Source organism: Mastomys coucha, unplaced genomic scaffold, assembly GCF_008632895.1.
Source record: "Mastomys coucha isolate ucsf_1 unplaced genomic scaffold, UCSF_Mcou_1 pScaffold6, whole genome shotgun sequence".
NCBI classification, from domain to species: domain Eukaryota; kingdom Metazoa; phylum Chordata; class Mammalia; order Rodentia; family Muridae; genus Mastomys; species Mastomys coucha.
The window spans coordinates 124,351,049-124,369,514 of NW_022196912.1; the positions used below are offsets into that span (position 1 = coordinate 124,351,049).

General features: G+C 47.1%; 1 protein-coding gene across 1 annotated transcript in view; it reads left to right on the plus strand.

Moving 5' to 3' along the window:
- Dync1h1 (dynein cytoplasmic 1 heavy chain 1) overlaps positions 1 to 18,466 on the plus strand; it is a 69,754-nt gene that overhangs the window by 11,146 nt on the left and 40,142 nt on the right. Inside the window, exons 3-23 of the mRNA XM_031357409.1 lie at positions 1,143 to 1,316; positions 1,448 to 1,703; positions 1,987 to 2,173; positions 4,394 to 4,665; positions 4,751 to 4,978; positions 5,664 to 6,740; positions 7,215 to 7,394; positions 8,402 to 8,551; positions 9,635 to 9,781; positions 12,890 to 13,030; positions 13,707 to 13,883; positions 14,010 to 14,120; positions 14,204 to 14,323; positions 15,124 to 15,363; positions 16,220 to 16,375; positions 16,540 to 16,653; positions 17,024 to 17,134; positions 17,212 to 17,421; positions 17,578 to 17,724; positions 17,878 to 18,044; positions 18,125 to 18,298. Coding sequence (XP_031213269.1) covers positions 1,143 to 1,316; positions 1,448 to 1,703; positions 1,987 to 2,173; positions 4,394 to 4,665; positions 4,751 to 4,978; positions 5,664 to 6,740; positions 7,215 to 7,394; positions 8,402 to 8,551; positions 9,635 to 9,781; positions 12,890 to 13,030; positions 13,707 to 13,883; positions 14,010 to 14,120; positions 14,204 to 14,323; positions 15,124 to 15,363; positions 16,220 to 16,375; positions 16,540 to 16,653; positions 17,024 to 17,134; positions 17,212 to 17,421; positions 17,578 to 17,724; positions 17,878 to 18,044; positions 18,125 to 18,298 — 4,539 coding nt within the window. The remainder of the gene's footprint in view (positions 1 to 1,142; positions 1,317 to 1,447; positions 1,704 to 1,986; positions 2,174 to 4,393; positions 4,666 to 4,750; positions 4,979 to 5,663; positions 6,741 to 7,214; positions 7,395 to 8,401; positions 8,552 to 9,634; positions 9,782 to 12,889; positions 13,031 to 13,706; positions 13,884 to 14,009; positions 14,121 to 14,203; positions 14,324 to 15,123; positions 15,364 to 16,219; positions 16,376 to 16,539; positions 16,654 to 17,023; positions 17,135 to 17,211; positions 17,422 to 17,577; positions 17,725 to 17,877; positions 18,045 to 18,124; positions 18,299 to 18,466) is intronic.

Here is an 18,466-nt window from a genome sequence, read left to right on the forward strand (position 1 = left end):
CTTTCAGGATAACTCCTTCAAGAGCATATTACACGTTCATAGGAAGGCATCATTACAGTTTTAAGGCATGCTGCCAGATTCCTTACAGAAAGTTTATATCAACTTCTGAACAGTAGGAACTCTCATTCCCATTTGTGAAAACTCATTCTGCATTAGCAGTCAAAACTTCAAGACTACAGAGGAGTTGCAGGGTACAGTGGTACACACTGTAGCCTCAGCATTAGGAGGCTGGAGCCAGCTTGGTCTACATAGGAGGAAACAACTGTTTCAGAAGGAAAAGGCAAACAGAGTGTAGAAGACTTGTATGGATATTGTGTGGATGGCGGATAGCTTCCTAGATAGGATCTGCTAGCGTTTGCTGCACATGGGATGGCACATGTGATAGAACACTTCTAACCAGCACTGCAGAACACCTAGATCAAGCTCTCCTTCCCTTCCCCATCGTTTGCAGTACTGAAGGCACTCACCATTGGCTGGGCAGCTCACAATGCAGCCTACAAGAACGTCCCTCTACTTCCACCCTGTGGGTTCCGGGGTAGAGGACTGGGGGGTGGGGTGGGATTGAAGTCAGGTTGGTTGGCTTGGTATCAGGGGCCCTGAACCCTTGAACTGCCTCATTGGCCCTTGTAATATATTTAGGGAAATAGGAAATCCAGTTGAAGTGGTGTCTAGAGATGGGGAAGAGAGTTTAGAAACTTAAGAGTGGAGATGGGAGAAGTGGCCAGTTCAGCAGGTGCAGATTTTATTATGGGACTGATATGACAGTTCACGGGTCCATGTGCACCTTAGGGAGGATCGATGTGCAGCTTACAGTTGCTTGAGTGGGTTGGTTTTATGCCAGAACTATGAATTCTGCAGCCCAGTTGCTACCTTTGTCATGGGGACATGCTATAACCGTGTCCTGATAGAGGATACAGTCATTCTCCCACAGCTAGAAAAACACCCATTCAGTCAGGTCTCACTCTGTTGCTGGCTGGCCTGAAACTCGCTGACATTATAAGCATGAACCTGTTCTTAATGTAATTTTAAGTTTAACAGACATTCAAAATTTTTGATTTATTTTCAACATAAAAACTATAATTGTTAAAAAAACTCATTTAAAATGTGACTTGTCTGCTCTGCTTTCTCCTTTGGCTCTTTAGCTTGGCGTTCATCAAGCGAGCCCCTGTGATTGATGCAGATAAGCCGGTGTCTTCCCAGCTCCGAGTCCTCACTCTGAGTGAAGACTCGCCGTATGAGACACTGCACTCTTTCATCAGCAATGCAGTGGCTCCTTTCTTTAAGTCATACATCAGAGAGTCTGGCAAAGCAGACAGGTAAGCACTGCTTTATCAATGCAGTGTGGCTCCATGAGTCACAAAGGTATCTCGTGATACTTCACAGACCTTAAATAATGTGCTTTGAAGGCCAGTACTGCTCTGATTTTGAGATGCTTCCATCTTTGTAGGGATGGTGATAAGATGGCTCCTTCAGTTGAAAAAAAGATTGCAGAGCTTGAGATGGGACTCCTTCACCTGCAGCAGAATATTGAGATCCCGGAGATCAGCTTGCCAATTCATCCCATCATCACAAATGTTGCAAAGCAGTGCTATGAGCGTGGAGAGAAGCCCAAAGTTACAGATTTTGGTGATAAGGTTGAAGACCCAACTTTTCTTAACCAATTACAGTCTGGAGTTAATCGATGGATCAGAGAAATTCAAAAGGTAAGGGCACTGTAACTGGCAGCCAGTGTGAGATGGCTTGCCCTTTAATGTCTGTGGGAAGCTGCCCCAAGTTGTTCTGTTGTGATAGTATGACAGTAGGAGCCTCTCCTACGTCTAGGAATGTTCATGCAGTACCAGAGTCTGGGCAGAGTAGGGAGTAAGTATACCGCAAACTGAGAGAACACTACGCAGCCATCTCTCCAAGCTTCAAACCAAACCCTTAACTTGTATCGGGGAGGGATCAACTTGAGATTTACCAGGCAATGTCGTCTTGTCTTCAAAGGTGACAAAGCTTGACCGAGATCCAGCATCAGGAACTGCCTTGCAGGAAATCAGCTTTTGGCTAAACTTGGAACGTGCGTTGTACCGCATCCAGGAGAAGCGGGAGAGCCCAGAGGTGCTCCTGACTCTGGACATTTTGAAGCATGGCAAACGTTTCCATGCCACTGTCAGTTTTGACACGGACACAGGTAAAACCCAGAATCAATAGCTGGATGCATAAGTTACTGGCCCCCTTCCTTAAGGTCTTTGATGATTTAGATGAAAACTAGTAGATGCAGTTTGGGATCAGACCCAGGCCCAGCCTTTTATGTGTCAGACAAGTGCTGCACCAGGGCCACACCCTAACCACTGCTGTTCCAACTCTTAACTCTTTTTCTCTTCGGATCTTGTCTCCTCTTGCCCTCAGGTCTATAGAATAAAAGTCTAGGGCTGTCCTCCTCACCTATGAATTCCCCTCCCCTCATGGCTTTTGAGAAACTAAGACAGTTTCTAGGCCTGAGGCTAGTGAGCCCTGGAACTTGCCCTTCATCTCTTCACTGTGTGATGATGAGCTTTCAGTCAGCCAGGAGACAGCCGTTGCCCAGTGCTGAGGAAGGAGGGAAGCCCTGCTGCTTTCCCTGTCCTTCCTGCTCTGCTCCTTTCCCTTTTCTGCTTCCCTCCTCCAGGCAGGGCACGCTGTCCACACCCCAGTCTCAGCATTTGCTTCCCCTGCTCCCATCGTGGAGACTTGACCCACTGTCTCTCAGGCATTGAGTGAATGTCCTCCCACTGAGCTGTCCCCCAACTTAGTCACAGAGCTTTGGAGGTGGGGGTAGGATTCAAAGTCAAGGGCAGCCTGCTCTATCTAGCAAGACCCTTGTTTGAAAAAACCCAAGAGATATGGATGGAGCTTGATGGTAGCAAGCACAGGTCTTGAGTCCAGTTCTCAGGTCTGTAGATTATCTGCTTCGTTTCTTAGGAGGAACAGTGGGAGTGGAGTTGCATTGGTGTGCACTAAACACAGAATGGCTAGATATATATCTGTGAAGCATTTCTATAGGCTCCATAGCCACAGAATAAGTGGATAAGGCCCATTTATTTCCTCCCCACCAAGTGTGGTACTCTAAATTTTAAGTGAGTAAATTTCAAGTGGAGCTCCTCAGGCTGTCATGACCACCTTAAAAAATATTGACTGGTCATTCACCAGCACTGATGTATATATACATTTGATTCTTTTCTTTAAAACATCTCTAAACCTTTTTTTTTCCTGAGATGAGTTTTTATGTAGTCGTCATATAACCCAAGCTGGCCTAAACTTCCTATATACCCTAAGATGGCCTTCAACCTTGACCGTCCCATCTGTACCTCCCCAGTACTAGGATAACAGTGTACACCACTAGCCTGCTTTGAAGTCTTTTTTCCCTAATACTTGCAAAAATCTTATGTCAAAGGAAAAAATAGACCAAAAGCCAGTTTTTCCTATGATTCCATGTTCATAATTACACATAAATTTAGCCATGAGTGAGTGTTCTCAAAGCTGACAGCACTAAAGTTTCTCTAAACTTAATTATTAAAGTAAGACGTGTGGACAGTACTAAAAGCAACATGTAGAGTCTTAGCCCTGTGAAAGAAGCAACGTGGGAGATGGGCTTGTCACCAAGTCAGGGTGCGGGACACTTGTTTGTTTATTTTATTTTATTTTTTGGGGGTTTTTGGGGGGTTTTTTGTTTGTTTGTTTGTTTGAGACAGGGTTTCTCTGTGTAGCCCTGGCTGTCCTGGAACTCACTCTGTAGACCAGGCTGGCCTCGAACTCAGAAATCCGCCTCTCTCTGCCTCCCAAGTGCTGAGATTAAAGGCGTGCGCCACCACCGCCCGGCTTGTTTGTTTATTTTTAATGTTTATAAATGCTTGCCTACATGTATGTATGTGCACCACGTGTGTGCATGGTGCCAAACTGAGGCTCGAAGAAGATATTGAATTCTCTGGACCTGAAAAGTTATCATGGTTGTTAGCTGCCGTGTGAGTGCTGGGAACCAAATCCAGGTCCTCTGCGACCAGCCAGTGCTCTTAACTGTTGATCCTTTTCAGCCCAACTCTGCTTCCCTGTCCCACCACCTAGGCAGGGTTTCTCTGTGTAGTCCTGGCTCTCCTGGAACTTGAATTGTAGACCAGACTGGCCTTGAACTCACCTGTCTCTGCCGGCCAAGTGCTGGGATTAAAGGCTTTTATACCACTATACCTGGTTTCAACTGCACCCTGAGAAAACCAAAACTGAGTCCATTGAGATGTTTGTTTGTTTGCTTGAAATACTGTGAATGATTTTTCTATAACAAATATTTTCAGCATCAAAGTGCATTTCTTAGTTAAGACCTAGTTTACTTGATTTTATTACTTGAGGTGAAAGCTGTTAACCCTCTTTGTCAATCTAGGTCTTAAGCAGGCGTTGGAAACAGTGAATGACTACAATCCTCTAATGAAAGACTTCCCTCTGAATGACTTGCTGTCTGCCACAGAGCTGGACAAGATAAGGCAGGCACTTGTTGCAATTTTCACACATCTGAGAAAGATCCGAAACACAAAATATCCCATTCAGCGGGCCCTGCGTCTTGTGGAAGCAATTTCCAGAGACTTGAGTTCTCAGTTGCTCAAAGTCTTGGGCACTAGGAAATTGATGCATGTAGCTTATGAAGAGTTTGAAAAAGTAAGTTGTGGTCTTTAAACCACCCTGAGCCAGTGAGATCAGTGTGACTTAGTGAGTGACAAGCCATTTCCCAATTGTACCGTAGGTCATGGTGGCCTGCTTCGAAGTCTTCCAGACATGGGATGATGAGTATGAGAAGCTCCAAGTGCTGCTGAGAGACATTGTCAAGAGGAAGAGGGAGGAGAACCTGAAGATGGTGTGGCGCATCAACCCCGCTCACAGGAAGCTTCAGGCCCGCCTCGACCAGATGCGGAAGTTCCGCCGTCAGCATGAACAACTGAGAGCTGTCATTGTCAGAGTCCTGAGGCCACAGGTGTGTCTGTCACAGAAGCTCACACAGTCCTTGTTCTGTGGCCGCTTTGTAATTAATTCTTTGAAAGAACTGACCACCTAGTACTTCATGTTTTTTCTTGAGTGTCCTTTTGTCACTTGTCATCCTTGATCCTGAGGCTGCCTTGCATTGTTATGAGTATCTGATTACTCAGTGTGCCCTGCGTGGGCACAGCTCAGAGCAGACGCCTGGCCATTAGATTGAAGTGTGACATCAACAGAGTCCTTCAGCCATGCACCATAATGAATTATGGGAAATTACTGTTTATCTCTAAGCTTTATTAAAATAATTCAGTGGTTCTTTTTTTTCTTTGTATGCTTTTGGGGTAGGGTGTTTTGTTTCATTTTGTTTTGTCCTTTCTGGGGAATGAATCCAAAGTCGTGTGCCTGCTAGTCAAGTGCTCTGTTACTGAGCTACATCCTAGCCCAGTTTGTGTCTCACTTCAGTCTTCATTCCCTCTTCATTTTCACTAGTTCTTTCCTTTAAAAAAAAATACAGTAAAGACAGAAATTGGCAGGGAGATCTTTATAGTGTGCTCATGGCTGAATTGTGATTATAAAGTACTGAAAGCCTAAAAGTCAATATTGATGCACAAGAATCCTATGCTATGCCTGTAACAGAAAAACCTCATTTGCAAATATTTTTTGTTCCAAATCTTTTGTTTTAGGTCACAGCAGTTGCACAACAGAACCAAGGAGAGGCACCTGAACCCCAGGACATGAAAGTGGCCGAGGTTCTCTTTGATGCTGCAGACGCCAATGCCATCGAGGAGGTGAACCTGGCCTATGAGAATGTCAAGGAAGTAGATGGTCTGGATGTTTCCAAAGAAGGGACAGAGGCCTGGGAGGCCGCGATGAAGAGATACGATGAGCGGATCGACCGTGTAGAGACCCGCATCACCGCCCGCCTCCGAGATCAGCTTGGCACAGCCAAGAACGCCAATGAGATGTTCAGGATTTTCTCTAGGTTCAACGCACTATTCGTCCGCCCACACATCCGAGGGGCCATTCGTGAATACCAGACCCAGCTGATCCAACGTGTAAAAGATGACATCGAATCTCTGCACGACAAGTTCAAGGTCCAGTACCCGCAAAGCCAAGCTTGTAAGATGAGTCATGTCCGTGACTTGCCCCCTGTGTCAGGGTCTATCATCTGGGCTAAACAGATTGACAGACAGCTCACTGCCTATATGAAGCGAGTGGAGGATGTCCTAGGCAAGGGCTGGGAGAACCACGTGGAAGGGCAGAAGCTGAAGCAGGATGGAGACAGCTTCCGAATGAAGCTCAACACCCAGGAAATCTTCGATGATTGGGCGAGGAAGGTTCAGCAACGCAACCTTGGTGTCTCAGGGCGCATCTTCACCATTGAGAGCGCTCGAGTGCGGGGCCGCACTGGGAATGTCCTCAAGCTAAAGGTGAACTTCCTTCCAGAGATCATAACACTCTCCAAAGAGGTCCGGAACCTCAAGTGGCTTGGCTTCCGAGTGCCACTTGCAATTGTGAACAAGGCTCACCAAGCCAACCAACTGTACCCATTTGCCATCTCACTGATTGAAAGCGTCCGGACTTACGAACGCACCTGTGAGAAGGTGGAGGAGCGCAACACCATCTCACTGTTAGTGGCCGGCCTGAAGAAGGAGGTACAGGCCTTGATTGCAGAAGGCATCGCCTTGGTGTGGGAGTCCTACAAACTCGATCCCTATGTGCAGCGCCTGGCAGAGACGGTTTTCAACTTCCAAGAGAAGGTGAGTGAGTTGCCTGACCTTCAGCGCTTATGGTCGAATTAGTCACTAAGTTGGGGAACGCTCTAGTTCTCCACAGCTGTTTGTAAGAGTAGAGCTGAGACCCCTGGAGCTGCAGGAGGAAGAAAACTCTCTGGCTGTTGACTGATGGAGTGGGGCTCTGGGAATGCTGCTGAGTGACACCCTGAGAAACTTGGATAGAGGATATTGGGGGCTGATAGGCACAGGATGCAGCTTGAACCTGTAGTAGGAGTGCTTGTTCCTATGGCAGGGCAGAGGGAAGAAAGATGCTGGTGGTGTTCCCAGCCCCTCCTTGTGCTCTGTGGCCAGGCAGGGGAAGCTGCGGCCTCACTCCAGCCGCCAGGGCTGGCTGTTGATGGAGGGGCTTCTCTACGCCGAGCAGAGTTCTTCATGAAAGGAACATGAATGAGCCATAGAGTAAGCGAACGTTTTCATACTAAATGCACTCTCCCCTAGGTGGACGACCTACTGATTATTGAGGAAAAAATAGACCTGGAAGTCCGTTCCTTGGAAACCTGCATGTATGATCACAAGACATTCTCTGAAATCTTGAACAGAGTGCAGAAAGCAGTGGACGACCTAAACCTGCACTCCTACTCCAATCTGCCCATCTGGGTCAACAAGCTGGACATGGAGGTGTGTACGGCTGAGTTGGCCAGACACTGCTGTCCCTGTGGGCCCTGTTAGGTATGGCCTTTAGTGTGACTGGGAGCCTTTTCCCTAGATACTTCCTTGGCAGCCCAGCTCCTCCAGAATCCCTCAGCTAATACCACAGCCGAGGGCTGTGGCTCCTGTCCTAGTAGTTCTCAGCTGGGAACAAGGTGTCAGGGTGCAGAGGAGAGTTCCTCCTTTCCCTGGATACTCAACAACCTCTTGTTGGTCTTTCCCTCTTGTTCTTAATGATTTAAGGTTGGGTCTTTTTTTGTTGTTATTTATTTCCTTTTTGATGGCAATGATGGTGGTGCTGTGGTGGAATCTAGGGTCTTGCTCATCATGGGTCCATTCCTCTGGTCCCAGCCTTCCAGGCACCCTTCTCTGACATTGCCCCCTCCACACCTAAGGCTGTTGAAGGATGAGGCCAGGGCAGGTTAGTGATTCTTACTCGTTTGGAGAGGACATATCGCTAGCAAGATCTAGGGTAGGAAGGAGAGTTAGCAGCCTGAAGAGGCTGTGGCCCTCCCTCAACCCACAGCACATTCCTAGGAACTTACATGGCATAGGGCACACTGGTGGCAAAGACATGCAGAAGTCCTGTCTGTCACCTAGAGGAACGTAGCCTGGGTCTGGACAGACCCAGGACTTGGTGAAGAAAAATGTCTTCATCTCCAAGCTGCAGTGTTCCTAGTTTCACCTCTAGAGCAAACTTCAAGTTCCACAAAACAGCACTTGAAGTGAGTTTTACATCATAAGAGCATAACTGCATCTGCAGTATGGTATTAAGTCTCCTTGTCACTTAGGAGCTGAGGAGACTGGCAGTTCATGAGTCCCAAAGGTACAGAACACAGCTCTGCTGCTGCTGCACATATCACACACAGAGGGAGACAGGATTGGAGCCTTGACTATGGCACACCTGCCACCTTCTCATTCTTTACTTGTGAGCTGACCTTCACAAGCAGCCACTCAGTGACCTGCTTTCTCTGTAGATTGAAAGGATACTGGGTGTCCGCCTGCAAGCTGGCCTTCGGGCCTGGACTCAGGTTCTTCTTGGACAAGCTGAGGATAAAGCAGAAGTCGACATGGATACAGATGCTCCCCAAGTTAGTCACAAGCCTGGTGGAGAGCCCAAGATCAAAGTGAGTATCTCCCATGGCACTCACCAAGTATAGCAAAACAAGGTCCCCTCTGAACTGTCTGTAGATGCTGAGACAAGAGGATTACAAGCTCAAGGTCAGTTTAGCCTAAATGGTGAGATCCTGCTTTTAAAAAGGTGCTAGACAGGGTAAGCTCTGGAGTGTAGCTAGGTGTTAGACGACTTCCTTGAATGCAGGAGGCCTAGACTAGATCCCTGGCACTGGGTACCAGCGCCTGTGAAGAAGTCACCTTACAGTGGAAGAGCCTGACAGACACCATTTAACTAGTTGGTCAGTGGTGTGGGTGGCTCCCCGTGTTTGTAACGTCTTGTGATGAGAAGGGCATTACACATCTGCCTTCTCTGCAGAAAACTTATGAGAAAAGTAGAGGTTCCCACAGAAAGTCAGTCTGCACAGCATCTGACCAGGGCAGACAGTGCCACAGGCTGGAGTGGGCTGAGGGGATTGAGTGCAGGGTAAGGCGGGCCATCAGTGAAGCTGTGGAAGCACTTTGTGCTTTCTTTGCATATCTTCTGTCAACTTAAAATGATTTCATACAGGAAGCCATAAACACCTAAAGTCTGTTTAGGAAGTGTACACTGTGGGAACTCTTCCTTGCCTGGGGTCTATGTGATGAACTATTTTGAGTCAGGGTTTTTCTGTGTAGCCTTGGCTGTTCTGGAACTCACTCTGTAGACCAGGCTGACCTTGAACTCACAAAGATCCGACTGCCTCTGCCTCCTGAGTGCTGGGATTAAAGGTGTGTGCCACCACCGCCCACTGCTTCAGTGATACTATTTTTCAGGCCTCCAGCTACTTTTACTGAGCATGTGGATTTCCATGAGTGCCTACTGTATGTTCTGACCCAGGCACCAGTGCACTTGGAGCAGATGAAGCGATGCTTGCCCCCCAGCCTCTTGTGACCGTAAAGGGACAGATGTGAAATAGCTCAGCAGTGCATCTGATAGTAACAGACTTTGTGGTTCTACCTAGAGAGGTCATAATTTAGACAAAGGAGCTTTTAAAGAATTTAAACCATTTTATTGGAATGTGTTACTGAATAAAAACAAAACCTTTCTTTTACAGAACGTTGTTCATGAGCTAAGAATAACAAATCAGGTAATCTACTTGAACCCACCCATTGAAGAATGCAGGTACAAGCTGTACCAGGAGATGTTTGCTTGGAAGATGACTGTGCTCTCCCTGCCCAGGATCCAGAGTCAGAGGTACCAGGTAAGCATAGGCCTCTGACCAGGTCTTATTTGGGACTCTGATGCACTTCTCAGGATGAGTCATTTATAAGCCCTGTGCGTGTCTTTGCACTCGAGGGCTCCCGGGCTGCATGTCCTAAGGGAAAGCTTAGCATTTGCAGCCTCCCTCATCTCTTTAAAAGTTTCCTCCATCAGCTTCTTTGGTTTTCAAACAGGGTCTCTCTGTGTAGCCTTTGCTTTCTTGGAACTCCCCATGTAGACCAAGTTTGTCTCAAACTCAGAGATTCTCTTGCCTCTGCCTTCTGAGCACTTGTATTAAAGGCACTTGCCACTGTGCTTGGCCTGTGAACTTTGGTAATCTCAGTTCCTACTCCCTTGCTGTGTTGTTTGATTTTTGGATATAAGGTCTCACTGTGTGGTCCCACCTGACCTCCCACCTCAGCCTCCTGAACACTGGCATAGTCACTCTAGCTTCTACTTTTAGAGAAATTTTCAAGCACTCAAGGAAGTGAGAATCATGAGCTCCTACCTGCAGCCTTATTTATCAGCACGTAGATGTTCTTACTTAATTTGTAGATCCCCACTGACAAGTCTAAGGCAAATCCTAGATTCTAGCCTTCCTAGTACCCTTCTAGAGTCAAAAGAAAACCTGGAAGGCCATTTAATCCGTAATGTTGGCTGATGTCACTTTTAAGTAGGATCAGTGGCTTTCAAATAAAAGATTCCATAGCACTGCCATGCAGACTGGTCTAGAATTTAGAAATTCTACTAGAAACACACCCTTTCAAATCAAAAAATAAATTTATTTTTATTTTGCATGTGTGACTCCCTAGATGCTGAGAGCTGAACCTGTGTCCCCTGGAAGAGCAGCCAGTGCTCAGGACCACTGGGCCATCCTGCAGCCCTCACACTTTTTCCCTTGTCACTTTGAATATAAATGTCACTCTTCAAGGGTTTTGTTTGCTGTAGTTTTAATTACATTTATTTATTTGCAGTGTGTTTGTGCACGCACACTCTCTTTCACATATCACAGTGAGAAAGTGGAGCTCAGAGCACATCCTGCAGGTTAGGTACCTATCTCTTCACTTTGTAAGTTTGTTCTGGGAATTGAACTCGACATTAGGTGTGGTAGCAAACGTCTGCCAAGCTATCTCCTTGTCCCTGTAGCACATTTTGCTCAGCTAATCAAAACCAAACTGATTTTTGGTTTCTGTCCCAGGCGTCTATATATAGTCTTTGGGATCCTCTTTGGTTAGTTCTGTGTATAAGGCTTTACATTGTCTTGTTCCTCTCCAAACTGGACAGATGCTAGCTGCCCTGTTTGTGGACAACAGCACTGTTGACCGAGCTCTGCTCTGACACAGCCATCTCCACACTCATGAGTGCACCCTCCCTTATCTGACCCAGGACTGGCTCTCAAGCTGCTGCCTCCCATCTCCTCCTGTCCCATAGCCAGGACTTGGTATTGTGCTTGCTCCATGGGTCCATCTTCCTCTCCTGCTCCTCCTCTTACTCTTCTTTCCACCCAACCCAGAAGTCATGTGTCACCCTGATTTCTGTCATTGCTGTCTTGGTCTGTTGTAGTTATTGTTTTTAATATTTATTTATTGTATGTACATATGTACACTGTAGATGTCTTCAGACATACCAGAAGAGGGCGTCAGATCTCATTATGGATGGTTGTGAACCACCATGTGGTTGCTGGGAATTGAACTCAGGACCTCTGGAAGAGCAGTCGGTGCTCTTAACTGCTGAGCCATCTCTCCAGCCCCTGGTCTGTTGTTTTTAAAACAAAATCCCAACATTAGATTTCCCAAATGAAGACTCAGGAGCCAGACACTGTGGTGAAAGCCTGCTAGCTCAGAGAGGCAGAGAAAGCACCCAGGTGTCCACTGCCAACCCATGGAAAAGCTCCTTCTCCACTTCCTCTTTGCTACTTACTTCCTTATAGTCACTCCCTGTCAGCTGGTTGCTTGCTCCGCCTTCTGACTTATCATTGACTGTATTTAGTTCTGTTTGCAGAGAGCTCTTAGGATGGATGGTGTGCGCTAGGGCTGAGCCACAGCACAGTGAAGTTTTTGGCCCTCACAGTCTTGGAGTTCACAATGATCAGATGCTGTGCAGCATGGGACATTTCTGTTCTACCAGTCACTGTTCCCACTCTATCCAAGGAGCCTCCATTGCCTTGGCTGAGCAATGTTGCCTCTTGCTGCCCTCTCTGCCCCCACTGTCAGTTTCCATTTCGGATAACTACCTTTGCTCCTCTGTTGGCCCTCTAACAGCCTGTCTTGCAGGAAAGCTGTAGTCTTGCTGCTTGTTGGGCCTGTTGATACCTGTTCACCTTTCTGACCCTATTCCTTGCTTTCCCCTCCTGGCTCTGCTCAGGCCTCACTGCACTCTTGTTGGCCCTCAGCCCTACAGACCAATTTTGCTCCCTGGGCTTTTTGTATGAAGCATTCTCTGCTCACAGTCCCAGAGAGCAAATATCTCTTCCACCCTTTCCAGTCTTTGTTCACATACCACCTTCTGGTAAAGCCTTTTCTTGTTTTCTGTTGAAGGGATAGCCAGCGAGAGGCCTGTATCTCAGTGGTAGAGTGCTTATCTAGCATGCCCAAAGCACCTCGGTTCAATCCCCTCTGCTATAAAAAATTAATTAGAATAAAACCAGTCCCCATCCTACCCCTGTACTCCTTCCCTCTTTCCTACTCGTTTGACATAGACTTCCACCCTTGTGACAGTCTGTATATGCATGTCCTTTGTTCTCTTCTGTAGAATGAGACTTGTGATGAGGGGGGGTGCCTGCTTATTGTACTTAGATTGGGGCCTAGCATGTAGCAGGTGCTCAGGCAGTTCAGATGAACCAAGGGTTCCTTGTGTTCTTCAGCTTTTCTTACCTTGTGCCATTAGTACCTCCACATTTCCCAGTTTGTGGTTACTCTTGAGTTTCCTTTATTGGTTTAATGAGTTAAATATAATCAGGTTTCTTGTTACTTATGGTTAAGGAAAATGGGTCTTATCTCTTAATGCTTTTTGATGGTGACATTTTTTTTTAGTCATTTTAGTAAGTAAAAGGTGACCATGGTTGGCATGTGCTCACTGTTGAACAGTCACGTCTGGCTCTGTTGGTCAGGTGGGAGTGCATTATGAGTTGACGGAGGAAGAGAAGTTCTATCGGAATGCGCTGACGCGGATGCCCGATGGCCCTGTCGCCCTGGAAGAGTCCTACTCGGCAGTCATGGGCATAGTGACTGAAGTTGAGCAGTACGTCAAGGTGAGACACTCTTGAGTCCATCCTATGCCATGGCTATTCTATCCTAGACATGAAGGGTCTGAGAGAAGGGCCGGGGGATAGCTCAGCACCACCAAAAGAGGCAGAAGGAAAGGAATGCTAGGAAGCTAATAGGTCCTGATAGATAATAAGGCTCAATGGGCAATGTTTGCTTTATTTATTTACTTATTCATCTATTCATCTACCTGCTGTTTGTTTATGTTGAGACAAGGTCTTATTCCTTATTCTAGTCCTACCGGACCTATAGTTACTTGCTTTGTAAACCAGGCTGACCAGAACCTGGAATTCTTTTGTCTCTTAAGAATCGGGATTACACGTGTGTGTCACCACACCTGAGTCTTACTATGCAGCCTTGGCTGGCTTGGAACTTTGTAGACCAGATTTGCTTTGAACTTACAGAGACCACCTGTGTCTGCCTCATGGTGCTAGGACTTAAGGTGTGTTCCATCACACCCAGCAATATTTGTTTATTTTAAGTCAAGAGTGAATAGTAGGATTAATCTTGTGTTGTCTTAACTATGGTTTTCAAGAAAAGTAAAATTTTCCTGACTTTGAAGGGAGGTTCTCTAACTGTGTGAAAACATGACTCTGGACTGTTGGCATAATAATAGCCGACTATAGTACTGCAAACTAGAATTGAGCTGTGTTTCATTTGCAGGTTTGGCTTCAGTACCAGTGTTTGTGGGATATGCAGGCAGAAAACATTTACAACAGGCTAGGGGAAGATCTCAACAAGTGGCAGGCTCTCCTGGTCCAGATAAGGAAAGCTAGAGGGACCTTCGACAATGCAGAAACCAAGAAAGAGTTTGGACCAGTGGTGATAGATTACGGCAAGGTGAGTTTGCCTTGTTGTCAGAAGGCACCAGGCAGAGGCAAGAGCAGTATTGGTGTTGGAGCTGGGTTGGAGCTTGGACACTCCAGGAAAGACCTGATGGCATGCTGCTGTCCACTTCCCCTGCAGGTCCAGTCCAAGGTGAACTTGAAGTACGATTCCTGGCATAAGGAGGTTCTCAGCAAATTTGGGCAGATGCTGGGCTCAAACATGACAGAATTCCATTCCCAGATCTCAAAGGTGAGAAGACTGGGATGTTGCCCAGGAGCTGGTGGCTGCAGGTCAGGCCTGGCACCATGGTAAACCAACCCTCTCCCCAACAGTCTCGCCAAGAGCTGGAGCAGCACTCTGTTGATACGGCCAGCACCTCGGATGCGGTGACCTTCATCACCTATGTGCAGTCTCTGAAGCGGAAGATCAAACAGTTCGAGAAGCAAGTTGAAGTGAGTTCTCACATGGGACTCATGATAAGCTGTTAATATCTTGTGTTCTGATGGAGCACTGAGACTTGACACCAAACGTTTCTTACAGAGCAGTCTTCAGCTGCCCTAGCCACTTTTGTGTCATTAGAATGCACCATGGAGTCCTGCTGTGGTGGCAACATGTCTAACCCTAGCACTTGGGAGTCTTGGGCAGAGGAACTGTGAATTTGAGGCCAGATTGGTTTTCATAGCAAGATCTTGTCTCACAGAGGAGGCTGGTGGGTAGCAGGCACGAATGAGTGGGTAAAGGCACCTGCCATCGGGCCTGATGACCTGACTCTTCCCTAGAACCACATGGTAAAGGAGAGCACCGACTTCTGTCCTCCTCTGCCTTCTACACACATGCTACACACGTGCATACACACATGAGTAAATGGAGCATCATGAGAGTCTAGGAGTCAACATTTCAAAAGCTCTGTGTGGGATTGTTAAGCAGAGTTACGTTTGAGAGTCACTGTTTATTTAAATGTGTTACTGTTTTCAAGTGCTTAGGATTTGAGTGCTCTGTTACAATTCATGGTAGAGATGAAGCACAGTACGGAGTATTCTCTATGCCCAGTTGGTGTTGTTAGAGAAGCTGGCAGGCCACTCCAGACTGCACAGTGTCCTCCAACCACGATAATCATGAGGTAGACGACTGTAGAAGAGCAGGTGCTTTGATCTGTGTGTTCTTCAGTCACAGGGGTCTTGCTTCTTGTTGGGATGTTGGCAGTAGTTTCTCTATTGTTATGGAAAAAAATTTATCTTTTTAACTTTCAAAGCTCTACCGCAATGGTCAGCGTCTACTAGAAAAACAAAGGTTCCAGTTCCCGCCTTCTTGGCTTTACATTGACAACATCGAGGGTGAGTGGGGGGCCTTCAATGACATCATGCGTCGGAAGGACTCTGCCATTCAGCAACAGGTGGCAAACCTGCAAATGAAGATCGTACAGGAGGACAGAGCTGTGGAAAGCCGGACCACCGATCTGTTGACAGACTGGGAGAAGACCAAACCTGTCACAGTGAGTTTTATACTAAGCCTGCCAGCCAGCAGCAGGCATGGGTTCTTTCTGCCAGACATGGGAGGCCATGCTGAGACATAGCTTTTCAATACTAAAGATGTGTTTGCCCTCTAGTAACTAAAAGGCCGCGCTGGCAGCCAGTCATTTAGGCTAAGGCAGAAAGGGTCGCTTGAGTATGTGAGCTTAAGGTAACATAGCAAGGTACTACCAAAATAACAGTGAGGACCTGGAGACTGAACTGGTAGGGACCTTGCCCCGATACATGTAGATAGTCATTTGTTTATCCAGAGTGGCAGTCATTTAAATAGGAGGTGGTTTTAAGTGTTTGTTTATTTATGTCTGTGTGCCATGTGCATGCTGTGCCTCTGGAGGCCAGAAGAGCATGTCAGGCCCCTGGAACTGGAGCCAGACAGTCATGAGCTGCTGTGCTGTTTGGGTGCTAGCACTTGGACAACTGGGCTGTCCCTCCAGACACTAGGAAGTGTTTTTAAATGAATAAAAATTAGTTTTACTCGGGGTTGGAGTGACAGCTCAGACCCCAGCATTCACATGGCAGCTCATCTCTGTGTCTAACTCCAGTTCTAGGGGCTCATACGCCCTCATGTAGATATACATGTAGGCGAAACACTGATGCATATGAAATAAGAATAATAAAAAAAAAAGTTTTTTGTTTTTAAGGTGTTCTTGGGCATACTCAGGTTTAGAATTTGATTTCCCTAAGTACAGTTCACGCTTCCCAAGGCAGCTGCTAGCTAGGCTGCTAGGCATGGTCTCTGTTCTGTTACTCTCCAGCCCCGCTGAGCCCCAGTGCTCCCTCCTGAGACAGCCCCCCCACTCTGTGCTCTGGCTGTTTCAGGGCAATCTACGTCCTGAGGAGGCTCTTCAGGCCCTTACCATATATGAAGGGAAGTTTGGCCGGCTGAAGGATGACAGAGAGAAGTGTGCAAAGGCCAAGGAAGCCTTGGAACTCACAGACACAGGCCTCCTCAGTGGCAGTGAAGAACGTGTACAGGTATGGAGCCGTGAGGGAAAGTCTGAGAACTGCTCTAGCAGACACTGCCGCCGTCCTGGGTCATCCCAAGGATCCTGCCCAGTGTAGAGGTAGTTTTCCTCTTGTTTCTAATTTCTGAGCTGTTTCCATGTTCTGGGCTAACTGCCTTGTCTTGTCAATCACAGGTGGCCTTGGAAGAGTTACAAGACCTCAAAGGTGTGTGGTCAGAGCTTTCCAAGGTCTGGGAACAGATTGATCAGATGAAGGAGCAGCCCTGGGTCTCAGTTCAGCCCCGTAAGGTAAGGTACTTACTGAAGTGGACATCTGCAATTCTGTGTGTTAGCAGTCACAGAGAACTTGGCAAGTTCCCAAGCTGTCACTTGTACCTTCTTTGGTGTGTATGTGGTTCATACAAACTGAAGGGTTGTTTTAGGGCCACTCAAAAGGTTGTAGCTCAGTAGGTAGAGTGCTTGCCCAGCATGTACAAAACCTTAGGTTCAGTCCCCAGAACTCTGGGTGATGGAGGCAGGTGGGCTTTTGTAACTTCAAGGCTAGCCTTAGATAAATTCATGAAACCATATCATAAACAAAAAAGTAAAAAACAACATATAAGGAGGTGTAGAGTGTGTGTCTGTGTATGTGACTCCATTCTCCTGTGTCTCCTGACAGCTTCGACAAAATCTAGACGGCCTCTTGAACCAGCTGAAGAACTTCCCTGCAAGGCTTCGGCAGTATGCCTCCTATGAGTTTGTTCAGAGGCTGCTGAAAGGCTACATGAAGGTAAGGGACTGCCACACATGGGTGCTGGATGTCTTGTCAAAAGGCACCTGCTCATGTAACTCTTTGCCCCTAAACAGATAAACATGTTGGTAATTGAACTGAAATCAGAAGCACTTAAAGACCGACACTGGAAGCAGCTGATGAAGAGGCTTCATGTTAATTGGGTGGTTTCTGAGCTGACCCTGGGCCAGATCTGGGATGTGGACCTTCAGAAAAACGAAGCTGTTGTCAAAGATGTGCTGCTAGTGGCACAAGGAGAGATGGCTTTGGAAGAATTTTTGAAGCAGGCAAGTGATGGGAGTGGGTATCAGGCTGTTGTATGGATTTGACTGTGTAAAATAAAGCCTTATCATTTAGAGTCATCTCTGTCCCTAATGTTTGCTGCCCCTGTAAATGTTTGAGTGATAATTTGTACTGCTAATGGCCTCTTCCTGGTTCCTCAGATACGGGAAGTATGGAACACATACGAACTAGACTTGGTCAACTATCAGAACAAATGCCGCCTGATCCGAGGCTGGGATGACCTCTTCAACAAGGTCAAGGAGCACATAAACAGCGTCTCTGCCATGAAACTCTCTCCCTATTACAAGGTATGGCTGCACACTGCACGCTTGTGCACTCCAGTTACAGCTCACTTGCCTAGTTATTTAAGGTGTGCTCCTAATTTGTAATTTTCAGTGAGCTTTGGCATATCTGAGTGAAAAGGTTAGCATCTGAGCTCTGTCTTCCTGTGTACCCACTAGGTTTTTGAAGAAGATGCTCTGAGCTGGGAGGACAAGCTGAACCGAATCATGGCTCTCTTTGACGTGTGGATTGACGTGCAGAGGCGGTGGGTCTACTTGGAAGGCATCTTCACAGGCAGTGCGGACATCAAACATCTGCTGCCTGTGGAAACCCAGCGCTTCCAGAGGTACAGCTCCACTGGGGTCAGGCACTGGCAGGGCTGGTGTGCCCTCTGCAGAGGCTGACCCGCTCTCCTTTGTTCTGTAGTATCAGCACAGAGTTTTTGGCACTGATGAAAAAAGTCTCCAAGTCTCCACTTGTGATGGATGTTCTGAACATACAGGGAGTCCAGAGGTCTCTGGAAAGGTTGGCCGACCTGCTCGGGAAGATCCAGAAAGCATTGGGAGAGTACCTGGAACGGGAGCGCTCATCTTTCCCCAGGTGAGCCTGAGACAGATTAAGTTCAGCTATGCTATGATCTGTCTGTCCTCTTCCCTTTGCCTGGCATTGCTCAGTTTTGACGTGAAGGATTTTGATGGCCAGCTCATTGGGCCCTCTGCCTCTCCGTGTCCGTCTCTAATGCTACCTGAACTCCCAGTTTTCCATCTT